At 43.9% G+C, this 22895-nt stretch overlaps 2 protein-coding genes across 6 annotated transcripts in view; one reads left to right on the top strand and one right to left on the bottom strand.

Moving 5' to 3' along the window:
* Window positions 1-22895, bottom strand: part of LOC122450803 (cytochrome P450 7B1) — a 735954-nt gene that overhangs the window by 547905 nt on the left and 165154 nt on the right. The window contains exon 6 of one of the 5 annotated variants that reach the window (XM_043483046.1): window positions 20050-22610. The exons of the other annotated variants lie outside the window; for them this stretch is intronic. Coding sequence (XP_043338981.1) covers window positions 22323-22610 — 288 coding nt within the window. The 3' untranslated portion in view covers window positions 20050-22322. Of the gene's footprint in view, window positions 1-20049; window positions 22611-22895 lie in introns of those variants that run through there. 5 annotated transcript variants of the gene reach the window in all.
* BHLHE22 (basic helix-loop-helix family member e22) lies at window positions 6250-9271 on the top strand. Its single transcript, XM_043483047.1, has one exon. It carries the CDS (start codon window positions 6469-6471, stop codon window positions 7555-7557), a length of 1089 nt encoding a protein of 362 aa, XP_043338982.1. The 5' UTR covers window positions 6250-6468; the 3' UTR covers window positions 7558-9271.

Below are 22895 nucleotides of genomic sequence, written 5' to 3' on the forward strand. Positions count from 1 at the left end.
TCTTTACCAATGTTGATTAGTAAAATTCGATGAGGCACTAGGAGGAGAACTTGTTTCAACATAGCATCATCTCACAGTAGTCTCCTTTCTATCATATTACATGGTAAGCATAACCCAGAAAAAGTAAAAAAAAGACAACTGGTTTTAATAAATAAACCTATACTTAACAAGAAATGCTTTGGTGATTAAAATATCCCAATAGTAATTCAGCAATTGCTTTTCACTAGTCAATTAACGCCTGAGAGCACTGAGATATTTATGAAGTTACAGTATCTTTTGCATAAAATAACTGGTTCAAATACTGATTTAGAAATTAATCTGGGATTTAATTTCTTCCATCAAATTATGTATTGATGATAAATTAAAGAATCATATTTTATCACAAGTCCCTAGAATAATAACTATATCCGAATCTATAAAAACGATGTGTGTAAAAACAGCATACAAACTTCTATTCACAAATAATTAGCTTCCGGGATTGTGTCTGACAGCCTTTAATGATCATAAATTTCCAGCTCATCTTTTATCACCGCAATCAATTTATCACTGAAATAATTTTTGAGGCGTAAAATAAAGTGTCTCTCATATTTGAATACTTCATTCTCAGTATTTAAGTATGTTGTCATCCATCGTTAGGTTCTCCTCACTGCCAGGAGATGGCGCTGTGGGTTTTAAATCTCAAAGCTAAAACCCCAAAGCAGAATTGAGCCCTCTTCAGTTTATTTCTTCTTAATCCGTGGACATCAAGACAAGCCCTAAAAGTGTTCACTTTTTTTAGGCCAACAATTTCCCCCCCCCAAAAAAAATCGAACGTTTTCCAAGGTCCCAAAAGATAAACGCACGTAACAAAAATAAGTATTATCAACCTCTAAGGAATATGTCCAGGTAGCCAAGAAGGCAGTGAATTCTTCGGAAACTCTTTTCACTGTTTCCCTTTATCTGGGTATCCTGCCCTACGGCTGGAGTCCCAGCAGGGCTATACCACGCCCCTCCCCTTAAAAGTCACCTGGAAGCCAGGTGAGCCCTTCGCTGCGAGCCTGGGGACCTGCCTGAGCGTCCGCCTGGGGCGCATCCTCGCGCCGAAAAAGCTGCTTGTCTTGGGGGTGGGGTGGGGGGCGGTTTGAGCCTTACCCTTCAATGTTTGTTCACACTTAAGCCAGCTAGTCGCCAAAGAGTCGTGAGGATCAACCTCTTTTCCTTAAAATAGATAAAGAAAAGGGGAAGAAAATCTTCACGAAAGAACTTTATATCAACAGGTTTCTGCTTTTCCAAGGTCGAAGTCCTCGGAATTGCCAAGCACTTCAGCCCTAATGCTGCGGACCTTGGCGCGCTGCCAGGGCTGGTCCACCTCCCGCGGCCCCTGCTCCTTCGCGGCCCTCCTCCCCATCAGCCCCGCCAACCCCCAACGCACACGCGGACATACAGCATCTCTTCGCACTGAGCTGTGGGGGACCCAGCCAAGAGGGTAAGAAAAGACTGATGAATAAACAAACGGGGGCCGAAAGGCTTGACTTCAGGAGCTCGATGGGCTTGAAGCTCTCCGCCACCAAATCGATCCTGCGTTCCCGAAGCTGGCGGGGGCGCAGGATGACTAACTTCTGCTGTACCGACTTCTAACCGATCTAAGATTCACCAAACAACGCCGAGCAGGCGAGGGGAGCCTGTAGGCATATGCAAGTTCAAGGTCAGCGTGCCTCTGATTGGGGCTGGAGAGCGGCCAAGAATGCGAGGGCCTGAAGCGCTGGGGACGCGCCCTGCCTGTGCGCGCTTTGGACAAGGCGAAGGAGGGCTCCGAGCCCCAGCTCCCTGGCGGTTTCCCAAGAGGACGTTCCGCCGGGGTCACCGTGGTCCCGGCCTGATGCAATCCCCAAGGCTTGGCTCCTCCGCCTCGAGGGCAGCGCAGCCCAGGCAGTTTCCATGGCTCTCAGGGAATTTGCTTTTCCAAGCAGCTCCCAAGCAAAAGTTCGTGACATTTTGGCCAAACTTTGCTTTTTACCTTCTAGAATGTCCTCGAATAGATAAAGGAAAACACATTCACACAAGTCCAATTCTCCCTTTCAGAAAACACAGATACTCAAATCCCAGTATTGTAGGGTTCTCCTAACTTTTAAATCTTCATAAATAATAAGCTGTTTATCAGGGCTATAGAAATAACAAAGAGGAACTCCTGGCTTTGCTCTTAAATGATGGATTCGATTGTGTACCGTTCTGATTTTATTCAGGTTCCTATTTCAAATTAGAAGCAAATAATAATGAAGATGATCACCAAGAAATGTAAGTACGACCTAAAAAAATCAGTTTGGTCTGAAATTCAATAGCCCTGTCATTTCAATGCGGGGTGGCTTGTTAAGTGTTTAAGCGTCCTTTCAAAGCCGTAGGTGTGTTCCTTCCTGCTGAAACAAAACTGTATTCATCTTTGCACAACATGCGCTGGCGTCTGTAAATTTGGTATGCAACACTCGGCCAAGAATGCTCCCTGTCCGGATCCGTGTCTGCCCAGCAGCCCAGCACCAAGGGTACCCTGCTGGGGTTCCCTGGACGGCGCCCACCCGCCGCCTGGACCATGGCGTGGCCTGAGCTGCCACCACCTCGACTGGCTAGAGGGAACAGTTCCCTGCGCTTCCTGTCCCCCCATTGCTTCAGTAACTCACACTGACCCCTGAAACTGCAGAATCAGAGGATTTCGCTTCCAGGTTTCATTCCCAGGGGTCATCTGTGGGTCAGGAGTTTCCCTCGAGGGCTGATTCCACACCTCACCCCACCCCACCCTCCCACCCTTCCCAGACCACCAGAAACTGTTTCCTTTGTTTTTTCCTCTGCTCTCTTTCCAACTTGCTAGTTAGATGAGGCGGAGAAGGCAATGGCACCCCACTCCAGTACTCTTGCCTGGAAAATCCCATGGACGGAGGAGCCTGGTAGGCTGCAGTCCATGGGGTCACTTAGAGTCGGACTTGGCTGAGCGACTTCACTTTCACTTTTCACTTTTATGCATTGGAGAAGGAAATGGCAACCCACTCCAGTGTCCTTGCCTGGAGAATCCCAGGGATGGGATCGCACAGAGTCGAACACCACTGAAGTGACTTAGCAGTTAGATGAGGAACCCAGGCCCTTTCCCCTCTTCGTGGCAGAATGAAGTTCAAGCGCAGACATTTCTGGAGTTCCTGCGGCCAGAGAGGGGTACTAAGTGAGCAGCTGACGTCAGCACTTTGCTGGCCCGAAATCAGGCGGCGGGATTTCTCCTCAAGTGTTGAGAAAGAACCTAGGCCGTGACTCAGGGCTGGCGACGATTAAACCAGGTAATGAGACACCGGGCAGATGTGTTTTCATTGCCCTGTAAGATAAATGCAGCGTTAAGTGCCTGACAACTTCCCAGAAGCAATCAGCAAAAGTTTACGAGTGCATAAACCTCAAAGACCATTCCCCGACGGTTGTTATAAGGCCCACGTTTAGAGCTTCTATAAATTCTTCAGCAGTTTCCCCAAGCTAAATTTCCAGGGACTATTAAGCAGCCACCTCCTCCGGGGAGACGTGGGGGATTTTCTTGAACCTTCAAAGAAAGAGGTTTGGAGCTCCTAGTGAGTGAAATGAAGTTGCGCCAAAGTTTGTTTCAGAAGTTCCGGTGGCCAGAGAGGGAGGAGGGAGGAAGGTGGACCGGAAGTGGGGTCCAGGGAAAAGTTCATGATATGCCTAGTTAGCTGACAGCAGCGGAGGACTGGGGTCTGTCGAGGGTCGGGGATCTAGCGGAGCCTTGACCGCTTTGGGTGGTGGCCCCAGTTTGGCCAGTCCGGTTCTGCAGGGCACAGCTCCGTGTGGCGCTCCTAGCTGTGCCCAGGCTCCCCCAACTCGGCCCGGACACGGTAGCTCCTTCGTCTGTCTAGTGCCCACTGAGTGTCCGGCAGGAATCCAGCCGGCCAGCGCACCAGAAAGGCGGCCTGGACGGAGAACCGAGTCCGACACCGGAAACGTGTCTCCACTCCGCCCAGAGCCCAGACGGCGCCAGCCTCGGTCCTCCCCCAAGTGGCCAGAGTTCTTGGGTCATTTAGTATCAGACACACACGACTCACCTACGTTTATAGAGAACCTTTGTTTACGATCCCGGTGAAAACAAAGCTGCTAATTGAAAAACAGTTACAGGAGCGTGTCTTTCAGCATCTTAAAGCCCGAGGTTAACAGCTGCGCGCGCCGGGGGAGGGAGGGGCGAGGGAAGCGATGAGCCAGGGGCCGCCCCGCACGTCTACGTGCCTTGGGGGTCCCGGGCGAGACACGTGGGCCGGATCGAGCCTTCAAGAGCCTAGGGCCGGGGTCCCAGGCTGGAAAGCCTCCCGCGGCCCGCCAGCTCTTTCTCCACCTTTGGGTTCCAGTCAACCCCAAGGGGCGAAGGTAACCGACTACTGCGTAGTATTTCTGATCCCGTGAGATTCAATCTCGGGCAGTTATTTTGGAAAGATAGAGCTGGGCCCTTTTCCCTGCTTTCCAGGTGAAAACGCAGACGTTTCTCTGCCGTCCTCATCCCTCTTTTCTGAAATAAGGCGTCCAACTGTTCCGATATTACCATTCAAAAACAGGTTCTGTGGCGAACCTCATTTGTGAATCTATTACAGAGATTAATAGATTATTTCTCCTTTTTCAACTAATTCTCAGTGGGGAAATTTAACCATATGGTAAGGAGAGAATTAGAATTTCATCACATTAGAGCAAAATGTAATGAAAAGAGTCCAACACCTGGGGCCAACTCTGAAAGCCACAATTAAAAGGTTTTTAATGAAACCAGAGAAACCAAAAATTTCATAGGCTTCAGTAATTCTGCCACATAAGGAAGATTTATTGGAGATGTTGGGAAATATTGTTTTTTCTTATGTTGTAAGGATGGAAAACCAGCCGCTAAATACCATGTGCGCCCGGACACGGGACCCAGGAGCTGGAGGACCTAGAGTCCCGTTTCTCATCCGGGGAGCAGCACTTGTTTCCACACTTCGGCTTCCTCTCTCTCCAAGAACAATCGAGGCAGACCCAGTTGTCCCTGAATGGCTTCTTAGCCTTGGAGGCGACGTTTCCGGGTAAATAAATATGCACTGATGTCCCACTTAGTGTGTGAGAGGGTTTGACTCCCGTTGAAGCTGACTATTCTGAAACCACTGGATTTTAATCTGGAGGGAAGTTTGAGCAATCAGTTTCTTCCTGGTTAGGAAATCGTGTGCTTCTTCATCACCATCACTGTAGCCGTGGTTTGGAGGCGGCTGCGAAAGTAACCCCCACCACCACCACCTTTACAAAAAATCTAATGGTCTGCACTCCCCCCACCCCTCCCCGGGCCCAATCCGGGTAGGAAATGGGCAGGGAGCATAGTGGCGGGGGCGGAATAAGGCGGTGTCTTGGGGCGGGGGGGGGGGGGGGGGGGGGCGATTGCTTTGCTGTTTTACTAGCTAAGAATCTTGGGTGAATTTAGGGCAAGCCAGCGGAGACACCGTGTCCCCCCCCCCCCCCAAAGTCCCATATCCAAATCCAGATCAGAGTCATCCTATGAACAGGAGTGGAGTATCAGTCTCCCCTGGAAGGGTCATGTAGCAATAAGACAGCAGTGGCGAGAAGGGCGGGGGGCGGGGGGGGACGGGGTGCGGTTGCGGGGGGGGGGGGCGTCTGCTTTTCCCTGGACTCCCAAGCTTCGCCGCCGATTCTCAATTTTCTGAAGGAGCAAAGAACATCGTCGACTCTAAGTAGGGCTTTTAGTGTGCTCATTGATGAGTGAAAGTCGCCACACATGTCAAGCTAAAGGCAGTTGTTGGGTTACTAACAGGACCCAGCGCCTTGCAAACATATGCGCTAAGCTGTGTATACAGATGGCAGGCAGAATAATGGAGCAGGCGCCTTTTATAAAGCTCTAGCTGCTGCCTGTCTTCAGACCTGGGAAATGAAACTATTCAGACTCGCGGCCAGATAGCGCCTGCGATTGTTTGTTACCGTTTTAATCCTATTAATTAAAACGTTAACCTGATTGGGTAGAAAGCGCTGTCCCAACAGGCGACTCTTCTTCATAATAACCTACTCAGAGATAATGATGTAAAAGACTCCCCCGTCTGTGGCGGCGGCTGGTTGATGGGTCCGGAAATCTCTTGAAGGTGAATCCAAGCAAGATAAACGGTGCGGAGAGGAGGCGCGGGGCTGGGCTCAGAGCGGCGGCGGCGGCGGCGGCTCCACACCCTGCGCGCCCACCCTCCCACCATGCGGGGCCGCGGCCCATGGTGAGCCCCAGCAGCCAGCACCATCGGCTGGAGACGAAGAAGAAGAAGAAGAGGAGGCGGCGAGCGCGGGGGAAGGCGAAAAAGAAAAAGAAGGGGAGAGGGCTGCCAGCAGCTCCGGGACCGACGCGCGTACCAGCCCCGGAGACCGGCTCGGGCGCGTCTGAGGCGCCGCCCGACTCTCGAGCCCAGGAGGCGGCGGCGGGCCGGGGCTGCGCGCCGGGGCCGGACCATGGAGCGCGGGCTGCACCTCGGCGCGGCCGCCGCGGGCGAAGACGACCTCTACCTGCACAAGAGCCTGAGCGCCTCCGCCGCCAAGCGCTTGGAGGCGGCTTTCCGCTCCACGCCCCCGGGCATGGACCTGTCCCTGGCACCGCCGCCCCGGGAGCGCCCGGCGTCCTCCTCGTCGTCGCCCCTCGGCTGCTTCGAGCCGGCTGACCCCGAGGGGGCAGGGCTGCTGCTGCCGCCGCCCGGGGGAGGCGGCGGCGCGGGAGGCGGCGGCGGCGGCGGGGTGGGCGTCCCCGGGCTGCTCGTGGGCTCCGCCGGCGTGGGGGGCGACCCCAGCCTGAGCAGCCTGCCGGCCGGGGCGGCCCTATGCCTCAAATACGGCGAGAGCGCCGGCCGGGGCTCGGTGGCCGAGAGCAGCGGCGGCGAGCAGAGCCCCGACGACGACAGCGACGGCCGCTGCGAGCTGGTGCTGCGGCCCGGAGGCAGCGACCCGCGGGCCTCCCCGGGCGCGGGAGGCGGCGGCACCAAGGCGGCCGAGGGCTGCTCCAACGCCCTCCTCCACGGCGGCGCCGGCGCCCCCCCGGGGGCCCCGAGCAGCGGCGGCGGCGCGGGTAGCGGCGGCGGCGGCGGCGGGGGCAGCGGCGGCAGCAAGAAATCCAAAGAGCAGAAGGCGCTGCGGCTCAACATCAACGCCCGCGAGCGCCGGCGGATGCACGACCTGAACGACGCGCTGGACGAGCTGCGCGCGGTGATCCCCTACGCGCACAGCCCCTCGGTGCGGAAGCTCTCCAAGATCGCCACGCTGCTGCTCGCCAAGAACTACATCCTCATGCAGGCGCAGGCCCTGGAGGAGATGCGGCGCCTCGTCGCCTACCTCAACCAGGGCCAGGCCATCTCCGCCGCCTCCCTGCCCAGCTCCGCGGCGGCGGCGGCCGCGGCCGCTGCCCTGCACCCGGCGCTTGGCGCCTACGAGCAGGCGGCCGGATACCCGTTCAGCGCCGGGCTGCCCCCGGCCGCCTCCTGCCCGGAGAAGTGCGCCCTGTTCAATAGCGTCTCCTCCAGCCTCTGCAAACAGTGCACGGAGAAGCCTTAAACATCCCCCCCAACCCACCCACCACCACCACCCCGCCCCGAAAAACACCAGACCGACCCCAAAGCTAGAGGACAGTGCACAGCTGCTCACCACCCCTTTTATTTGGTCCTCTCGTAGTTGTGAAGCACTTGCAGAACAGACAAAGCGGAGGCGAGAACTGAGAAGTATCAGAGACACTCGGGACTTCTGGCCTCGACAACCCCAGAATCTTGGTCTTTGGGGTGGGGAGTGAGGTGAAGTTGGTATGGAGGATAGATGTCTTTATTTTTTCCTCGGAAAAGTGGCAACTTTGGTGGCAGCCTAGACCACGAGGAAGCAGTTTGCCTTTAAGGTTAAAAAACAAGTTGAGAAATAGTCGTTATTAAGTGTGGAGGGTATTCCAGGGCAAAATAGTAATCCTACTGATAATTGTGAAATTGGCTAGTGCTGAGGGGGAAAGGAGGAGTCCGGGGTTGGGTGGCTTGTGGGACGGAATATTCATTCAGACAAATCAGAAAGGGCACTTGAAAATAAATTTTGATTCTGAGCCAGGAGAAAAACTTGAAATGTAGATTTATTTAAGTGAAAAAAAACAAAAAACAAAAACAACAGAAAGAGACACGTTGCTATGAAAGACTTGTATTTTTTATTGTCTCTGAACTTTAATCCTGTGAAAATGCTCAAAAGTTTTGGCAAGAGTGATATAAAAAAACTGACTGTGGCTGAAAGAAATTGCATTTAAAAATATTTATGTGCACCTTGTTACTTTCCACTCTGCAATGATGTATTAACGATTCATGGTATTTATTTGTTATTCATCAATGACCTTTCCACATCAACAGTATTTATCATATGTTAAGGTCATGGGGTCTTATGTGCAGATTTTTTTTAATGCCTCTAAAATTCTGTTTTATAGATTAACTTATATTGTGTGCCAAGTGTTTAAAAGGGTTTATTTGCCAACAAGTATGAAGAGACATATTGATGTATCTGAGCTGCTTAGGTTTATCAAAGGTCACCTGGATATCTTCAGTTGCATCATCCCTGTATTTAAATTGAGCTTTAATAAATTGCTTCAGTCCAAAAATTACAGGAAAGGTGTATTCTTAATTGATGAATGAATTGATCTCTTTTTTTGTCCAAAAGGGAACTCTTTTGCATTCTAAAAAGGAAAGACATCACAGCAATAGATCCTATAAGTAAGAACATGCTAAACAAATACTTTTTCCAGGCTGTGCTGTGCATTTTTAAAAGGTCTAATTTAATTGCTTTTAATATATGTGTACATATATAAGTTATTTTAACTGTGGAGAATTATTTAAGTTGAAAGACTGGTTTGATTTGCCTATGGTGTGATATTATTTGTTATTTTTCTAAAAAACAATTAAAAAGAAATAAAATAAAACTAAGGAAGAGCAAGAAGCTATTTACCCAAAGCGAGCTTTCAGTTTTAGTTTGCATGGCTGTTTGCCTGCCTTTCTAGCCTACGAAAATCCAGAAAACCTTTTTTAAAAAATGGAGTCCTGCTATTTTCCACTCCTTGCAGATAATACAAATTCAGTTTGTCAGGTTGGATGGTGAGTGGGGAGTTGTGATGGATCTCTTGGCGGGTTTTGGATGTGTAAAGAATGATATATATATTAAATAGGTCAATCAGACTATGACAGCTATGTACGACCATTTGTATGTGTATCTATGTCAGAAAGAATCTTTATTAAAATATTTTGATCAAACATTTTATTATGCTGTGCTTTGTGGAAGGAGCCATCACCTCTTTTCTGTGTAACTCTTTGCTTGAAAGGTAACAAGAAAGAAAGGAGTTTTAGAGAAGGTGAAACTAAAGTTCTGTCAGGGATACGCAGTTAGGAGCAGCCCTAGTTCACTTGTTTACTTGTTAAAAGAGGATGGCTGGGCCTGGTCATTGGAGGAGAGAGAAATGGGGTCAGTGATGAGACACAGAGGAGGTCTAGAGCTCCGGTCTGCTGGCATGAACTTTGAAGGCCCTTCTCTCCCTGGAAATCTTTTCCCACTTTGTATGGCATTGTTAACTAATGGCACCAAGGCCCATCAGAGAGACTAAAGTTTCTTAAAGAGTTTTTATTTCAAAAATTTCTATCTCCAACTTCCAGAAAGCCAAGGAAAACAGATGAATTTAGATTCTCTGAGGATGCATTCTATTGTGGCTTTCCCCTTTTTTGTGTGATCAAAGAGTCAACCAGGTTGAATGATATGTGTAAACAATGTCCATAGAGATTTTTACAATGTACTAGTGTTGCTTGTTAATGAGATTTGTAGGGGCTATGTTTGGATTGGGTTGGGCGTTGATTCTATTAAAGAATGGCTGTATAGGCTTGTATTTGGACTTTCCTAATGCCCTCACATTTAGAAGGTTTTATTTTTATTGTGGTGAAGGTTATAGAGATGGTGGTCGTGAAGTTAGAGTGTTTCCTCTATAGGCAGTTTGCTGATTGCGTTTTGGTCTGTATAGTCTCAGCTCATAATGATATCCCTAAATGCCATCAAACTTAGTAGGGGGTGAGGGAGGATATTTTCTGCTCCACTTGCCATCAAAAAAGATTAATCAGAACCTGTAACTTTTCAGAAAACATCACAGCAAAGGGCCTTGAAGCTGAAGCCCTCCCAGTCTGGGAGTGGGGGTAGAGGGACGGAAGAGACCAGGGCAGCCCCCAGGCAGGAGAAGACCCGTCTCTCAGCATTTACCAGACAAAGCCTGGGTGCGTCTAATTATGATTATTAAAACAATTTCCATGACGATGTCTAATATTATGTTAATTTGAAAACAACTGTGTATGAAAACTGTCGACTATAATACCTAAATTCATTTAATGAAACACATCGTTAAGGCAATTAAACCTCCTGGATGTGATTAAGAAACATAATTACGACACTGTTCTGCGCCATAATTGGGTGTCTTTAATCAAGGGGTAAAGTGCTCAGCAACACAGCCATTAGTTTGTATTGTTCTGGCCCGGCTGTCCATCATTCTGATTAGGAATTAACCAGAGCCACCATCAGTCGATTTTTTTTTTTTTTCTATTTTGCATGTTAACATTGTAGAGGACATATTTGTTGCAGGATTTTACTGCTTAATAGTTCTCATTATTAAGAGGACCTCCTTAATATACTCTCTGTAACCTCTGTGATGTTCAACTCTGATTAGAAATAGTACAAATAAGAAATCTTGAACTTCAGGGGAAAAAGAAATACTCACCATCCTCATACTCCTTTAATAACTCAATCTCCAAACTTTGTCCTGAAAAAACTGGAAATGGATGGGGATGGGGGAAAGGAGAGGATAAATGTCAGACAAATATGAGCTATTATGCAAATAATAGGGTTAATAATATTTAGTTTCATTTTGATAATTTCAGACACATAAATTCTCTTTCCAAATACAGGATTTGACCAGTGCTGAGTTCTAGGAATAAATGGGGGACAGCTGAAAGGAACAAGAGAGGACTTTTCGGTGATTTACTGGTGGAATTCCCTGCCCTCAGCCAACCTTTGTAAAGTTTCTTCAACAGCAGTTTTTAGGGAGGGGAAACCACTGATTGAAGAGACAATTCTTCCCCCACCTGGCAAAGCCCTGGGCCGCTTTCCGAGGCCCGCTGGACTCCTGTATTTTCAGCCCAGGGTGGAAAGTTGGTGCACACACTTCTGGCCCCAGATGTCTTCCCATTGCGCAGCATACACTTCAGGATTGGGTGACTGAGCACCAAAGGGTCAGGGTGATCTTGCTGAAGTACCCTTGGGCCAGAACAGAGACCCTGGCTCCTAAAACGGCGGCGTCTGTCGGAGTACTTCGGTCAGCTTCAGAGCCTGCATCCACTGCGCCTTGGGGTGCTTCTGCGGGGAGTGCGCCGCCGGAAGGATTCCGGCTGCTTGAGTTTCTTAGAGAACTGACTGTAGGCCGAGACAGTGAGAGAGGAACCAGAATCTCACTTGGCCTTTTATTCCACCGGTTTCCTTCTCTAGTGTCTAACTTCAATATCTTTCTCTAATTTCGAATTCCTATTTAGATCCCATCTCCAATTTGACATTGGGCACCTACAGGAATGAAGCGCTCTGGGGCTCTTCGTGGACTCCTTCCTATAGAACCCGCAAATGATCATCTTCGGAGAGCTCACTAGTTAGACCCTCCTCCCTCTCTGCGGTGCCTGTAAGTGTGTGTGTGCGCGCGCATGAGTGTGTGCGCGCGCGCTTGTGTGAGCGCGCGCGCAACGAAGCGCTCTCATTCTCTGCAGCTGGGCATCCCTTCTAAGACCCCGTGCTGCGCTTAAATTTTTGCTCCTTCCTGTCGTACCCAGCACCATCCTTCCTGCCAACAGCTCACTGGGGAGGGCCAAGGCTCACCGGTTCACGTCTCCACGCGCTCTTGGCCCTGACGCCGGAACCGAACCTTTCTCCGCGCCCGGGACCCTGAGATTGTTCCAGCCTGAGTGGCATTGACTTTTCCAATGTAATGACTTATGAAAGATATAATCATGTGTTAAATTGAATCCTCCGTTTAACTGTTAATGGTGTGCTCTGGGCACATTTACGTATTAGATGCTATGGTAACTAATTACCACTAGGAAAAAGGATAATACACTTCCCAGACTTTGAAAAATAATGATGAGAGATCACTTCCCAGTTCGCAACACACAGTGGCGGCTCTGCCGGGCGGAGACGCGCTGAGCGGAGACCCCAGCGTGCTCTGGTGACAGGCGGGAAGGTAATGAGTCCTGCCCAGAAGAGGCTCCTTAGTAAAAACCTTTGATGAAAGTGTAATGCAGTGGGAAAGTGGGGGATGGGGTGGGACAACCAGACAATGTTGCCTGTAAACAGAATTAAATTGCAAAACAAACGTCGGAAACAAAAGCATTCTTTTAATTACAACGCAGGTCAGACTAAATTAATCACTTGCCAAGCAACTTTACATGAATGAACATTTTCTGTTGTGTGGGCACCATAAATGAGTCGCGCCTTTTCGAGCTCTGCCTTGGCGCTTACAAAGTTGGATGCCCCTGGATCTGCCAAGCCAATGAGCTGCGGGTTAAAGTTGTCCTTTTAAGTCAGACATTGGGCACAGGAGAAGGAAACAGGAAGGAAAACCAGGAAAAGGTAACTTAAGAGGAAAAAACAAACAGTTCTCAGGACAGGAGTTTCTTCTCTCCCTGCCGGATCTCTGGCTTTTCTGATCAGTTGATGTGTGTTTATCAGAACCAGGTTCTGTAGACTGTGCGAAGTAACCAGGTGTCTGTTTGGCCCCAGGGCCAGGGTCAGGGCCAGTGTTTGTGCTGGGGACCTGGGAGGGCAGGAGGAAGGAGGGAGCGGCTTTCTCGCAGGCCAGCCCAGTGTTGCGGACCAGATGATGTCCACAACGTGTGCCCCTGCTCTGCTCCGGCTGCGCCCCGGGAGGGACCTGGGCTCCACAGCAGCAGAGCATCCCTGGATTGGCTGACGTTCTGGGCCCCTCCTGTGGGGCGCAAGGCCATTCAGCCCCCACGTTCCTAGGGATAGAAAGGGAACTTCAAGGGCTCTGCCTCCAGTCTTTCGAGGGAAGGCACTAGGATCGGGCTGTCCCTTGCACCAGCCATGGCCTGGTGAGATCACCGGAAGATTCCCGGCTTATAAGAAGCACCCACAGCCCAGCCAAACCCTGGAATTCTGCGAAAGCACCTCAGTTTTAAACCCCAAAGAACCTCATCTCTTCCCAGCCAGGCAAAGAAAATCAGCTCGCTTTCCCTGAAGCTCGATTTTAGTTAAATTCTACCACTTTTCCTAAATAACTCGTCTTAACATAATCCAGGAGACTTCTGGACTATTGCAAAACCATCAGGCACCCTAAGCGCATGCGAGTGTGCATGCAGCGCTTTCCTGTCCTTTCCCTTGCGTCCCCTCCTGCCGACTGTACGGAAACACAGATTAGGAGCTTTGGAAGAGAAATGACTGGGCTGGGAAGGCTAGACTGCAAAGGGAAGGAGGATTTTGCAGTTACCACCCACCCGCAGACCTAGCTTCCAATATGTGATGGACAAGCCTACCTAAGTCACCAGGATGCTCTGATGGGGAGCTGGCTTTAATTATGCACAATGTGATACCATTTTCCTCCCCAGATTGGGAAAGAGTTAATTCTCTCCCAAAGACCATAGTTGCCCTTGTCTTTTCAACCTGATTCAGAGATGCAATAAAATATGAAGCAAATTTATGATCTGTTTCAAGCATTTTATTGCTGTATTTTTAAATTCATATATGCACATATAAGAACTATGATCTGTGAATAATTTGAAATGCTACACTAGAATGATACATTTTAGATAAAACATAACCATATCTTTATATAATTGTCTCAGATTAAAATAAAAAAGAAAAATAGATTTCTAATGTGGACCAAACTGAAAAACTAATGACAGCCATAAACTGCTAACCAACCATAAATTAACATCTTCATCAAATGCTAAAATGGTATCAGTGGTTATATAAAACAATTATTATTTCTCTTTATAAGTTTTAGAATAAAGTTCAGGGATATTTAAAGGACCCATTATTTACAAATGCTTCCCAATTTTAAAGATTTCATAACTTTATTAGGAGGATGGTTGCAACTCAAATCTGCTATGTTAATAGGGATGTTTAGAGATGAGAATTTAGTTTTAGACATAAAAATGCTTCATGACCTAACCTCATTTTATGCATTTACTCTGCTCTGGCAATTATTGAAGAACTTGGTATAAGGATTTCTTTGTTAATATCCTTATCTCCTCTTAGGAAATGGAAGACAAATAATTTCTTATTGTGAGCGAGACTGAGATTATGTACCCAATTGGTTAAAACATTAAATCATGCACTGTCTATTCAAGCAAGTGTAGCTGCATTTGCCACGTATAGTCTCCTTCTGGAGAGCTATGGTCAAAATTCAAGTGCTAAGTGCAGCTTGTCCCCTCCATCTAAGACTTCCATAAAAAAAAAAAAAAAGATTTTCTTAACCAGGCCTCCACAGAAACATAAACAGCCATGAAGGAGGAAAGGAACTCTATTAAATCTATAAATGTATCAGAAAGCAGGAGCAGTGAATAATTTACATTTTCTACTGCAGAAGCATCAAGCAAATACAATTCTTTAAAGTGCAGATTTCTCGAGAAAGTGAAATTAAGAAAAATCTGGAATTATTCAACAAAGTTAGCTCTTTTTACAACTTAGAAAAATTATTTCTTTTTTATGAAAACAAAACACTGATTTGAACTATGGAGGATCTGGGTGGAACACAAACTCAAATTACCTCTGCCACTCTGGTGTTACTTCTGTGCGTTGCCCTTCTGTGGATAAACATCTCCAAAGGTCAGGGATTAACTAAGATCTTCAACTGGCTGAGTCCTGCATTGTTTAGTCTGAGGACTTTGTTTTTAAAAAATGAATACTATTTTTATAGCTTTCCTTGTAAGTCTAAAATTAGTTAAAAATAAAGTTAAAAAATACTGAATTTTGGAGAAAGTACTACTTCTTGTATGCTTTTAGATTTAAAAATTCAAAAGTGATTTCAAATACCTCAAAAATATTCCATCTAAAGTATAAAACAAAGGCATTTATAAAATTTTAAATATATTGGCCAGTTCTTAGAAATTATGGAATGAAAGTCTATTTCATTTAAACAGTCATTTGAATCTCAAAGACAAAATCATTTACTTAAAAATGTGTGTTGTCATGTAATGATGACATACATTTCATGTGAACTATAATGGTTAGTTCTAAGAAATAAAAGTTATATGGAGTGAACATTCTCTTGCAAACAAGTAAGAATCACCAGTTAATATGTGCTTTATAAGTGTTTAAATTTGACCCAATGACAAACCATTAGGTACTAGTACCTTTACCTGTTACTTCCATCACCCTAGCTTCCTCCATGAGCACAGAACATAAATTGTAAGGGAAATAAAATATCTCATGAGTTTATCTCTAAATATTTACTTTCTAGATAGTCTGCAGTATATCATGTCTCTCCTTATAAAAGTGAATACAGTTAGGAATTAAGAACATAAGCTATACCTCAAAAAATTAACAAAAAACTGTATCACATTAAAAATTATCCAGCATAGCCATTGAGTATTTTTTCCCCCTATTCAACTATATCCTGAGTAGAAAATGCACAGTATTACCCACATGACCATGGATAATGCCAGACAGTTTTATTTAGTAAGTGTGTTTTAGAGTAAAACTGAAAGCCAAGATGATTATTTCATAGATTGTCCATTTAACGACATAATTGACCCTAAGTGTTCAACCATACTGAACTGCCTAGTTCCAATGAACAGAAACACCCTCAGAGTCCAAGGCAGTCCTTTAAAACATGAATGAATTGTTCCTTAGGAAAGCCAAGAGTCCCAGAGAAGCGCTGTATGTATGGTGACTGAAGGAGCCACATTTCATCAACACTATTCTGTGTTCTGTGTTTTATTTACAGCATTTCATCTCGTGAATACACAGAATACTGTCTAAATATTACTCAACTTCATTCACTATCTGTGATAAAGTGATCTACAGAAAACAAAGACCACGTCTCTTTTGTGTAGAGAGAAACAGATTCTCTCCCATTCTTGTTTTCTTATACATCTCTCCACAGAATCATAGTCTGTAATCATAATCTATTATTAAGAACAGCAGCCTAGCAAGGTCAACCTCATTAAAATAAAGTTTAAAAACCTATTAGTCACTGATATTCTTGTATCTGTTTTTATTTCCCACATAAACACGTGAAACTATACTGAAAAATGGGCTTCCCTGGTAGCTCAGCAGTAAAGAATACACCCACAATGCAGGAGACACAAGAGACATGGGTTCAGTCTCTGGGTTGGGAAGATCCCCTGGAGAAGGAAATGAGTGGCAACCCACTCCAGTATTCTTGCTGGGAAATTCCATGGACAGAGGGGCCTGGCAGGCTACAGTCCATAGGGTCACAAAGAGTTGGACACAACTGAAGTGGCTGAATACACACGCGTGCATACTGAAAAATGTTCTGAATGTAACAATTAATGTTCTTTCATTGAAAATATGAAAAAATAAGAATTATATGTATGTGGTGGGGAAAGATGAGGGTTTGAGGATCTCCAGACAGCAAAATTGTTTCCCAAATCATTTACTAACTGTAATAAAATCTTCTGTCACCCAACATGCTCCTGGTAGGGAAATAAGGAGACAGTCATTCACCTGTGCTTTAAAAGTTAGTTTATTGGCTCATTGCATATTAAAAAAAAACACACATTAAATTGACTTACAAAGCATTTGCATTTCTTACCTAATATCTTTTCAAGATAATTTGCTTCCTCATAAATCCACCTATACACCATTTTAACATCAAGAATATTAAATATTTAGGATTTCTTTTTACAATATAGAGACTCTTCTGCTTAAAAAATACTTTAAAATGTTAAGTGTTGTCAAATTACTCCTTTTAAAAATTGTTCAGTAGAGATTTTCACAAATTAATCTTACTCAAGAAAATATTATAAACAAAGTAAACATTTAAACCAAATATTTCCAACACCAATGATCACTGACTCAGATTAACACTCTGAAATAGAGTAAGTAATAGAAACATTAGAGAGTTTTATGTGATCACCCACTGTAATTTAAAATAATGCTACAGGGAACTTAATCTTGGCTTGCTAACTTTTTCCTAATTGAGTATGTGAATATGAATACCTAATAATGCAACTCGGTAAATAATGGCTTGCAATACTGGCAAATTTAATAGGTTAAATCAGTGTACATTCTCAGGGCATATAATTCTTGTTTTAAAATTACTGATGTTATTTTATACTAAGATCAAAACCTGGATAATTTTTGTGCTTTGATCTTTGAAATTGTTTTAAGATTCCATGGTTCAATTAGAAGGATTAGCTTATAGAAAGGCTACTCAAATTATTTTTCATAAGAAAATAAACTGAGGTAATCATGCAAATTTTGAGCATCGAAGCTCCTTTGCCTTAGATTTGTGACCCAAACTTAATGATAAAATGGACAAATTATAATGAAGTGTGTCAGGAAGGCCAAACAAGGCAGATAAAAGTTCCCAAATAGGCTGCTTACCAACACTGTTTACTTAGTGACAAATAGCTTTTTCCTGAATATCTTCAGAGCGTTTAGTTTTTGCTAAATGAGTGCCTCAGTTGGTCACTGATATAAAATAATACTGCCAGTCATTCATTTTCTTTAATTTGACATTTAGAGGAAGGGCTATAAAAATGAAAAGGGTGGGTTTTTACTATACGTAAAATACAGTTTTTAAAAAAATTCTGATGCCTCAGTGACTGTATTTTGTTTTGGACATCTTCAACATATAATCTCAATACTGGATGTATATGTTTTGTTGTATCTAATTAGGCACATAGTAATTTCTCATTGCAGAACACTAATTTGGAATGAGTGATGGGAGGTCAGTTAGAACTAGTGTTGAATCAGAATTTTAAAACAGTTTTAGGAAGACAAATTTATGACAACTACATTTATAATCAATTAGTTGGGTATATATTGCTTTCTCTAATAAACTGTGTGTTCTTGAAGAAGGGTAATCCAGTGCATAGTATCAATCTAAGAGGAAATGCTCAATAAATGTTTGACTGAATAAATGAATAATCATTTAACCAATAACAAAAAATGCTTCCCTTAAACAAATATATACAAACAGTTTTTAATTTAAAAGGCTCAGCATTGTCAAAGTATCTCCTTACAACTTTACATTTGGATATTGCATTACACTTTTCAAAATAAGTTCACACATCTTACTGTGTTCAATCCTCATAATGAACCCTGGCATCCAAAGGCCTTATTATTTTTATTTTGCAAATATGGAAACTGAAACACTGAGAGGCAGAGTGACTTGTTGATAATAGTAAATCAACTATGTCATAGCTAAATTTCATGTCTTTTAACTTATTCTCTATGACATTTGTTCTATTCATAGACAATCTTTAATGACTAGATTTAAGCCTGTCACAATACTCCATCCATTGCTTTTATATAATATTTCCACTCTAAACTCCTTTCCCTATAAATTAAGCAGAAATTAGAATGGAATGCTTTTCTGTGCTCTCTCTGCTATAGCAGCACAGAAGTGTGCTACTAAGATGAATTTAACAATCTGGAGGTTTCCACATCAGGCAATATGGTGGAATAGATGTCCTAGTACAAAAGGAATGGGCTCTACTTTGTGACAGGACAGGATAAAGGTTGCAGCCCGAGGAGGGTGGGGCATGTGTGCGTGCATGTGTGTGTTTGTTTAATCCAAGACCTGTGCACAAAGGCAAGAACTTGCAGAGGCAACATCTTCAGTAAGTGACTAGAAAGAAACCTCACTCCACAGAGGACTGGGTATTCTTGCTTATCTCTACTCATAGGGTTGCAATCTGGCTGACTTAGGGCTGCTGCTGCTGCTGCTAAATCGCTTCAGTCGTGTCTGACTCTGTGCGACCGCATAGACGGCAGCCCACCAGGCTCCCCCCTCCCTGGGATTCTTCAGGCAAGAACACTGGAGTGGGTTGCCATTTCCTTCTCCAATGCGTGAAGGTGAAAAGTGAAAGTGAAGTCGCTCAGTCGTGTCCGACTCGTAGGGACCCCATGGACTGCAGCCCACCAGGCTCCCCCTTCCCTGGGATTCTTCAGGCAAGAGTACTGGAGTGGGGTGCCATTGCCTTCTCCGTGACTTAGGGCGAGAACCCACCCTATCTATGCAGTTTCCCACATGTGCGTGCTCAGTCACTTCAGTCGTCTCTGACTGTTTGCGACCCGATGGACTGTAACACACTAGTCTCCTCTGTCCATGGGATTCTGCAGGTAAGAATACTGGAGTGGGTTGCCATTCTCTTCTCCACCCAGGGACTGAACCCGCATCTCCTGTAATGGAGGTGGATTTGTTACCCCTGAGCCACTGGGGAAGCCCATGTAGTTTCCCATCCCCTCTCAAAATACTCAAGGTGAAATTTTAAATTGATCTGAATTTGAGAGATTAATTTCACAGCAGCTAGGTGAAAGCAAACACAAATTTTCTCTGGAGGTGTGAACTTTAAATTCGGGTCTTAAAAAAAATTCCAGACATAAAATTCCAAAGAACAAGTCCAGTAAACAAGCAATTCCGAGGAAGAGCTAAAAGAAAAACAAACTACAGGATCAGACCCATAAAACACTGATGATGTGGAAATACCAGATATGAATATAAGTTTCTTAATATATTTTTAAAATGAAAGAAGATACTGAGTATATGATGAAGGAACAAGATACTGTCAAAAATGACCGGGCAGATAGAAGGAACAAAAGAGAATTCTCAAATTGAAAATGTAACCACTAAATTTATGAGATGAAGGGGAATTGAAATTCCAAAAGCTGACAAATTGACGGCTGGCACCCTGGCTCAGATCAGCTCTGGAGACCCCATAGAAGGGAGAGGGTGGTAAGGACCTGAGCATGAAACACAAGTCTAGAGCATCTCAGAGAATGAAGGCTGTCATGGACGTGTGTCTGTGTGTGCGGGTGTGGGCGGGTGGTGCTGACAACAGGGCTTACGGCAGCCCAGGGCGGAGGGTGGGGCATGCAGTAGTGAGAGGGTGGGTGCGGGCAAGAGTTTTAGGTTCTGCTTTGGCCTTTCCCCCAAATTAACTGTCCCACCAACATGGTTTCCATCACTGGGTGAATAGAGCATTGAAACATCGTGGGTACACATTCTGAGATACTATACAGTAGTTAGAAGCAATAGATCAAATACATATAAAGTAATATGGATATACCTTTAAAGTATAGTGCTTAGTAAAAAATTAAGAAGAATATGATGTATAGAATAGACATTTATAAAAATTAAAAAACACATGCACCCAAGATAATAACATATGTTTTATAAAAACACCTACAAATAAACAAACACATTAGAATATTTCCTGATGATGGGGAAGGGTATAATGGTAGGGATTAGGGATAGAGTAGAATGAGTAAATAAAGCCTTGTTTGGGCCAATTATAATTGTGTACCGTGAACTAAGGGGTATAAGGCATGTGATCACTCAATCCTATGAACCTGAGGTTAAAATAAAAAGGCAGAAGAAACAAACCCAATGGATGAGTTAAAGAGCAGAATAAACTGAAAGCGATACAAAGATCCAAAGAAATGGCCTAGAATATAAATTAGAGATAAAAAAAATACAAGGAGAAAAGGTCAAACAACATGGACTATAAACAAGACACAGAGCTGAAAGAGGAAATATTCAAAGAGATGATGACTGTGAACATTCTACGCTTGATGAAAGACATCATGGCATGCAAGCACAATAAACAGAAACTAAGAACATCAAAGACAAAGAGAGCATGTTAAAGCTGTCAGAGAAAACAGGCAGACTGCCTACTGAACAATTACACCGAATGAAGGTTCACCTCTTAACAACATGAGATATCAAAACAGGAAACAAGGCAAACGCAGGAACGAGGACAAAAAGGAAAGCATCTTCAAACTGGCAAAAACAAAGTTGACTGACAGACCTTCACTAAGGAGCGTTTAGTGCATGAACTTCAGGAAGGAGAAAAATAGATGCTAGAAAAGCTATTTAGCTACTAAATACGATTCAGTATTTTATAATGTTATTTTAAAGATAAATTTCCTTTTCAAAAACGAAAGCACATTTCTGAAATACTAGAAGTTTCAATGAAATAACTAAAAGTTATAACTAGAAGTTCCCATGAAATAACTGGGCTTATTTACCTGCCTAAGTTGAATGACAGACCATCATTTGGCAATCTGATATTAGCAATCTTTGAACCATCCAGCCGATGCTACATTTTGGCATATGGAATTATACTGCATTACATAATGCTGTAATTCAAACACTACAAATCAAATCCCAGTCCAAGAGGTGAGGCGTCAAGAATAAATACTGCTATCTAGTTTCTCAGCTAACATAAATCGAAGCATTTGGGAAAGTTAATTACAAAACGGCATAACCCTTACAGTTTACACTGGAGTCAAACGCTATAATCAATCCTGTAATGATCTCAACATTTACTCCTACAATAAACCTAATACTAATGTCTAGGGCAATTGCTGTATATATAATAGGTTTTGTGTGTTCTTATACTGATAAATCTTATCAGTATCTAACTTGAACATGAGTAGCCTTATATAACAAGAAATTTTGTTCTACTGAGCCACAGTATACAAAGTAATAAAGTACATTTATGGGTGATTAAATATTGAAGTGAAGTTGAAGCATTTAATCTACCACAAACCTCATTTAATGCAAACGTACCCCAGCAATATAGATATTATTGATATTATACTTGAAGGGAACATTTTCATCTAGTGTATCTCATGGAAATTTAATTTCCTTCTTCTCTGAGAACTTGGAATTTGTTAGACTGTGTTCATTTACAGTATAAATTTCCATTAGTACATAAAGTATATTTTTACATATTATAGAAGAATTTGTGACTTAACAAAATCCCACAGTGTCAGATTTATTACTGTGAAGGCGCACTTACAATGACATTTGCAAATCACAATATGTAGAAACTTAAAAAATTACTTTAAATTTATCATTATGTTGATTTTGATGTCCATTTTCATGCTACCATCTTTTTTTTTTTATGATCAGTTTTGTGATCAAGTACAGATGGGACTGATCTCAGATCAAATAGAAATTGGCATTTTTAAAACAAACAAAGCAATTACACTTGAAGAAATTAAAAACAAATAGATGAACTGAGGACATTTAGGTTACTTTTCTAGATGGATTTCTTTCCTTTCCTTTTAGCTTAAGATTTTATTTTGTACCTAAATGAAACATCAGAGTCTGGGTAAGGAATACCAAACAAAAAGCGGCTATAGTTTAGTTCTAAGGGCTTATTATCAATTATTTCTAAATCAAAGTAAGTTAAAAGCACAACCAACAATTGCTTTATTTCAACCATGGCCAAAAATCGGCCTGGACATTTGCTGACTCCCAATCCAAATGGCAAGTGGTAATACTTCAGCTTTTTCCCTCTTTTAAAAAAGGCAGTTTTCTTCTTACCATTTTCTGTAAAACGATCGAACCTAAACTCCTGTAAAGAAGAAAACAGCATGTTAAAATAAAAACTTTCCATGAAAAAGTTTGAGTTCAGTTCACAAGGATGCTAGCTCTCCTTGCCCATCTTAAAAGGTTTCTTTCAATCCAGCAAACACCAGGGAATAAAACTTAACTAAGTGCAAATCAGGTATGAACTTTCAAAAATCTCTAATGTTATTAGATATTTACTCCTCTCATATGAAACAGAAATCCAGACTCTTCTGTAGGACTTTTCTTAACATTTTTTTCCTATGCTAAGTATAGAGGAAGTATTTCTGTT

Source organism: Cervus canadensis, chromosome 12 (assembly GCF_019320065.1).
Source record: "Cervus canadensis isolate Bull #8, Minnesota chromosome 12, ASM1932006v1, whole genome shotgun sequence".
NCBI lineage: Eukaryota > Metazoa > Chordata > Mammalia > Artiodactyla > Cervidae > Cervus > Cervus canadensis.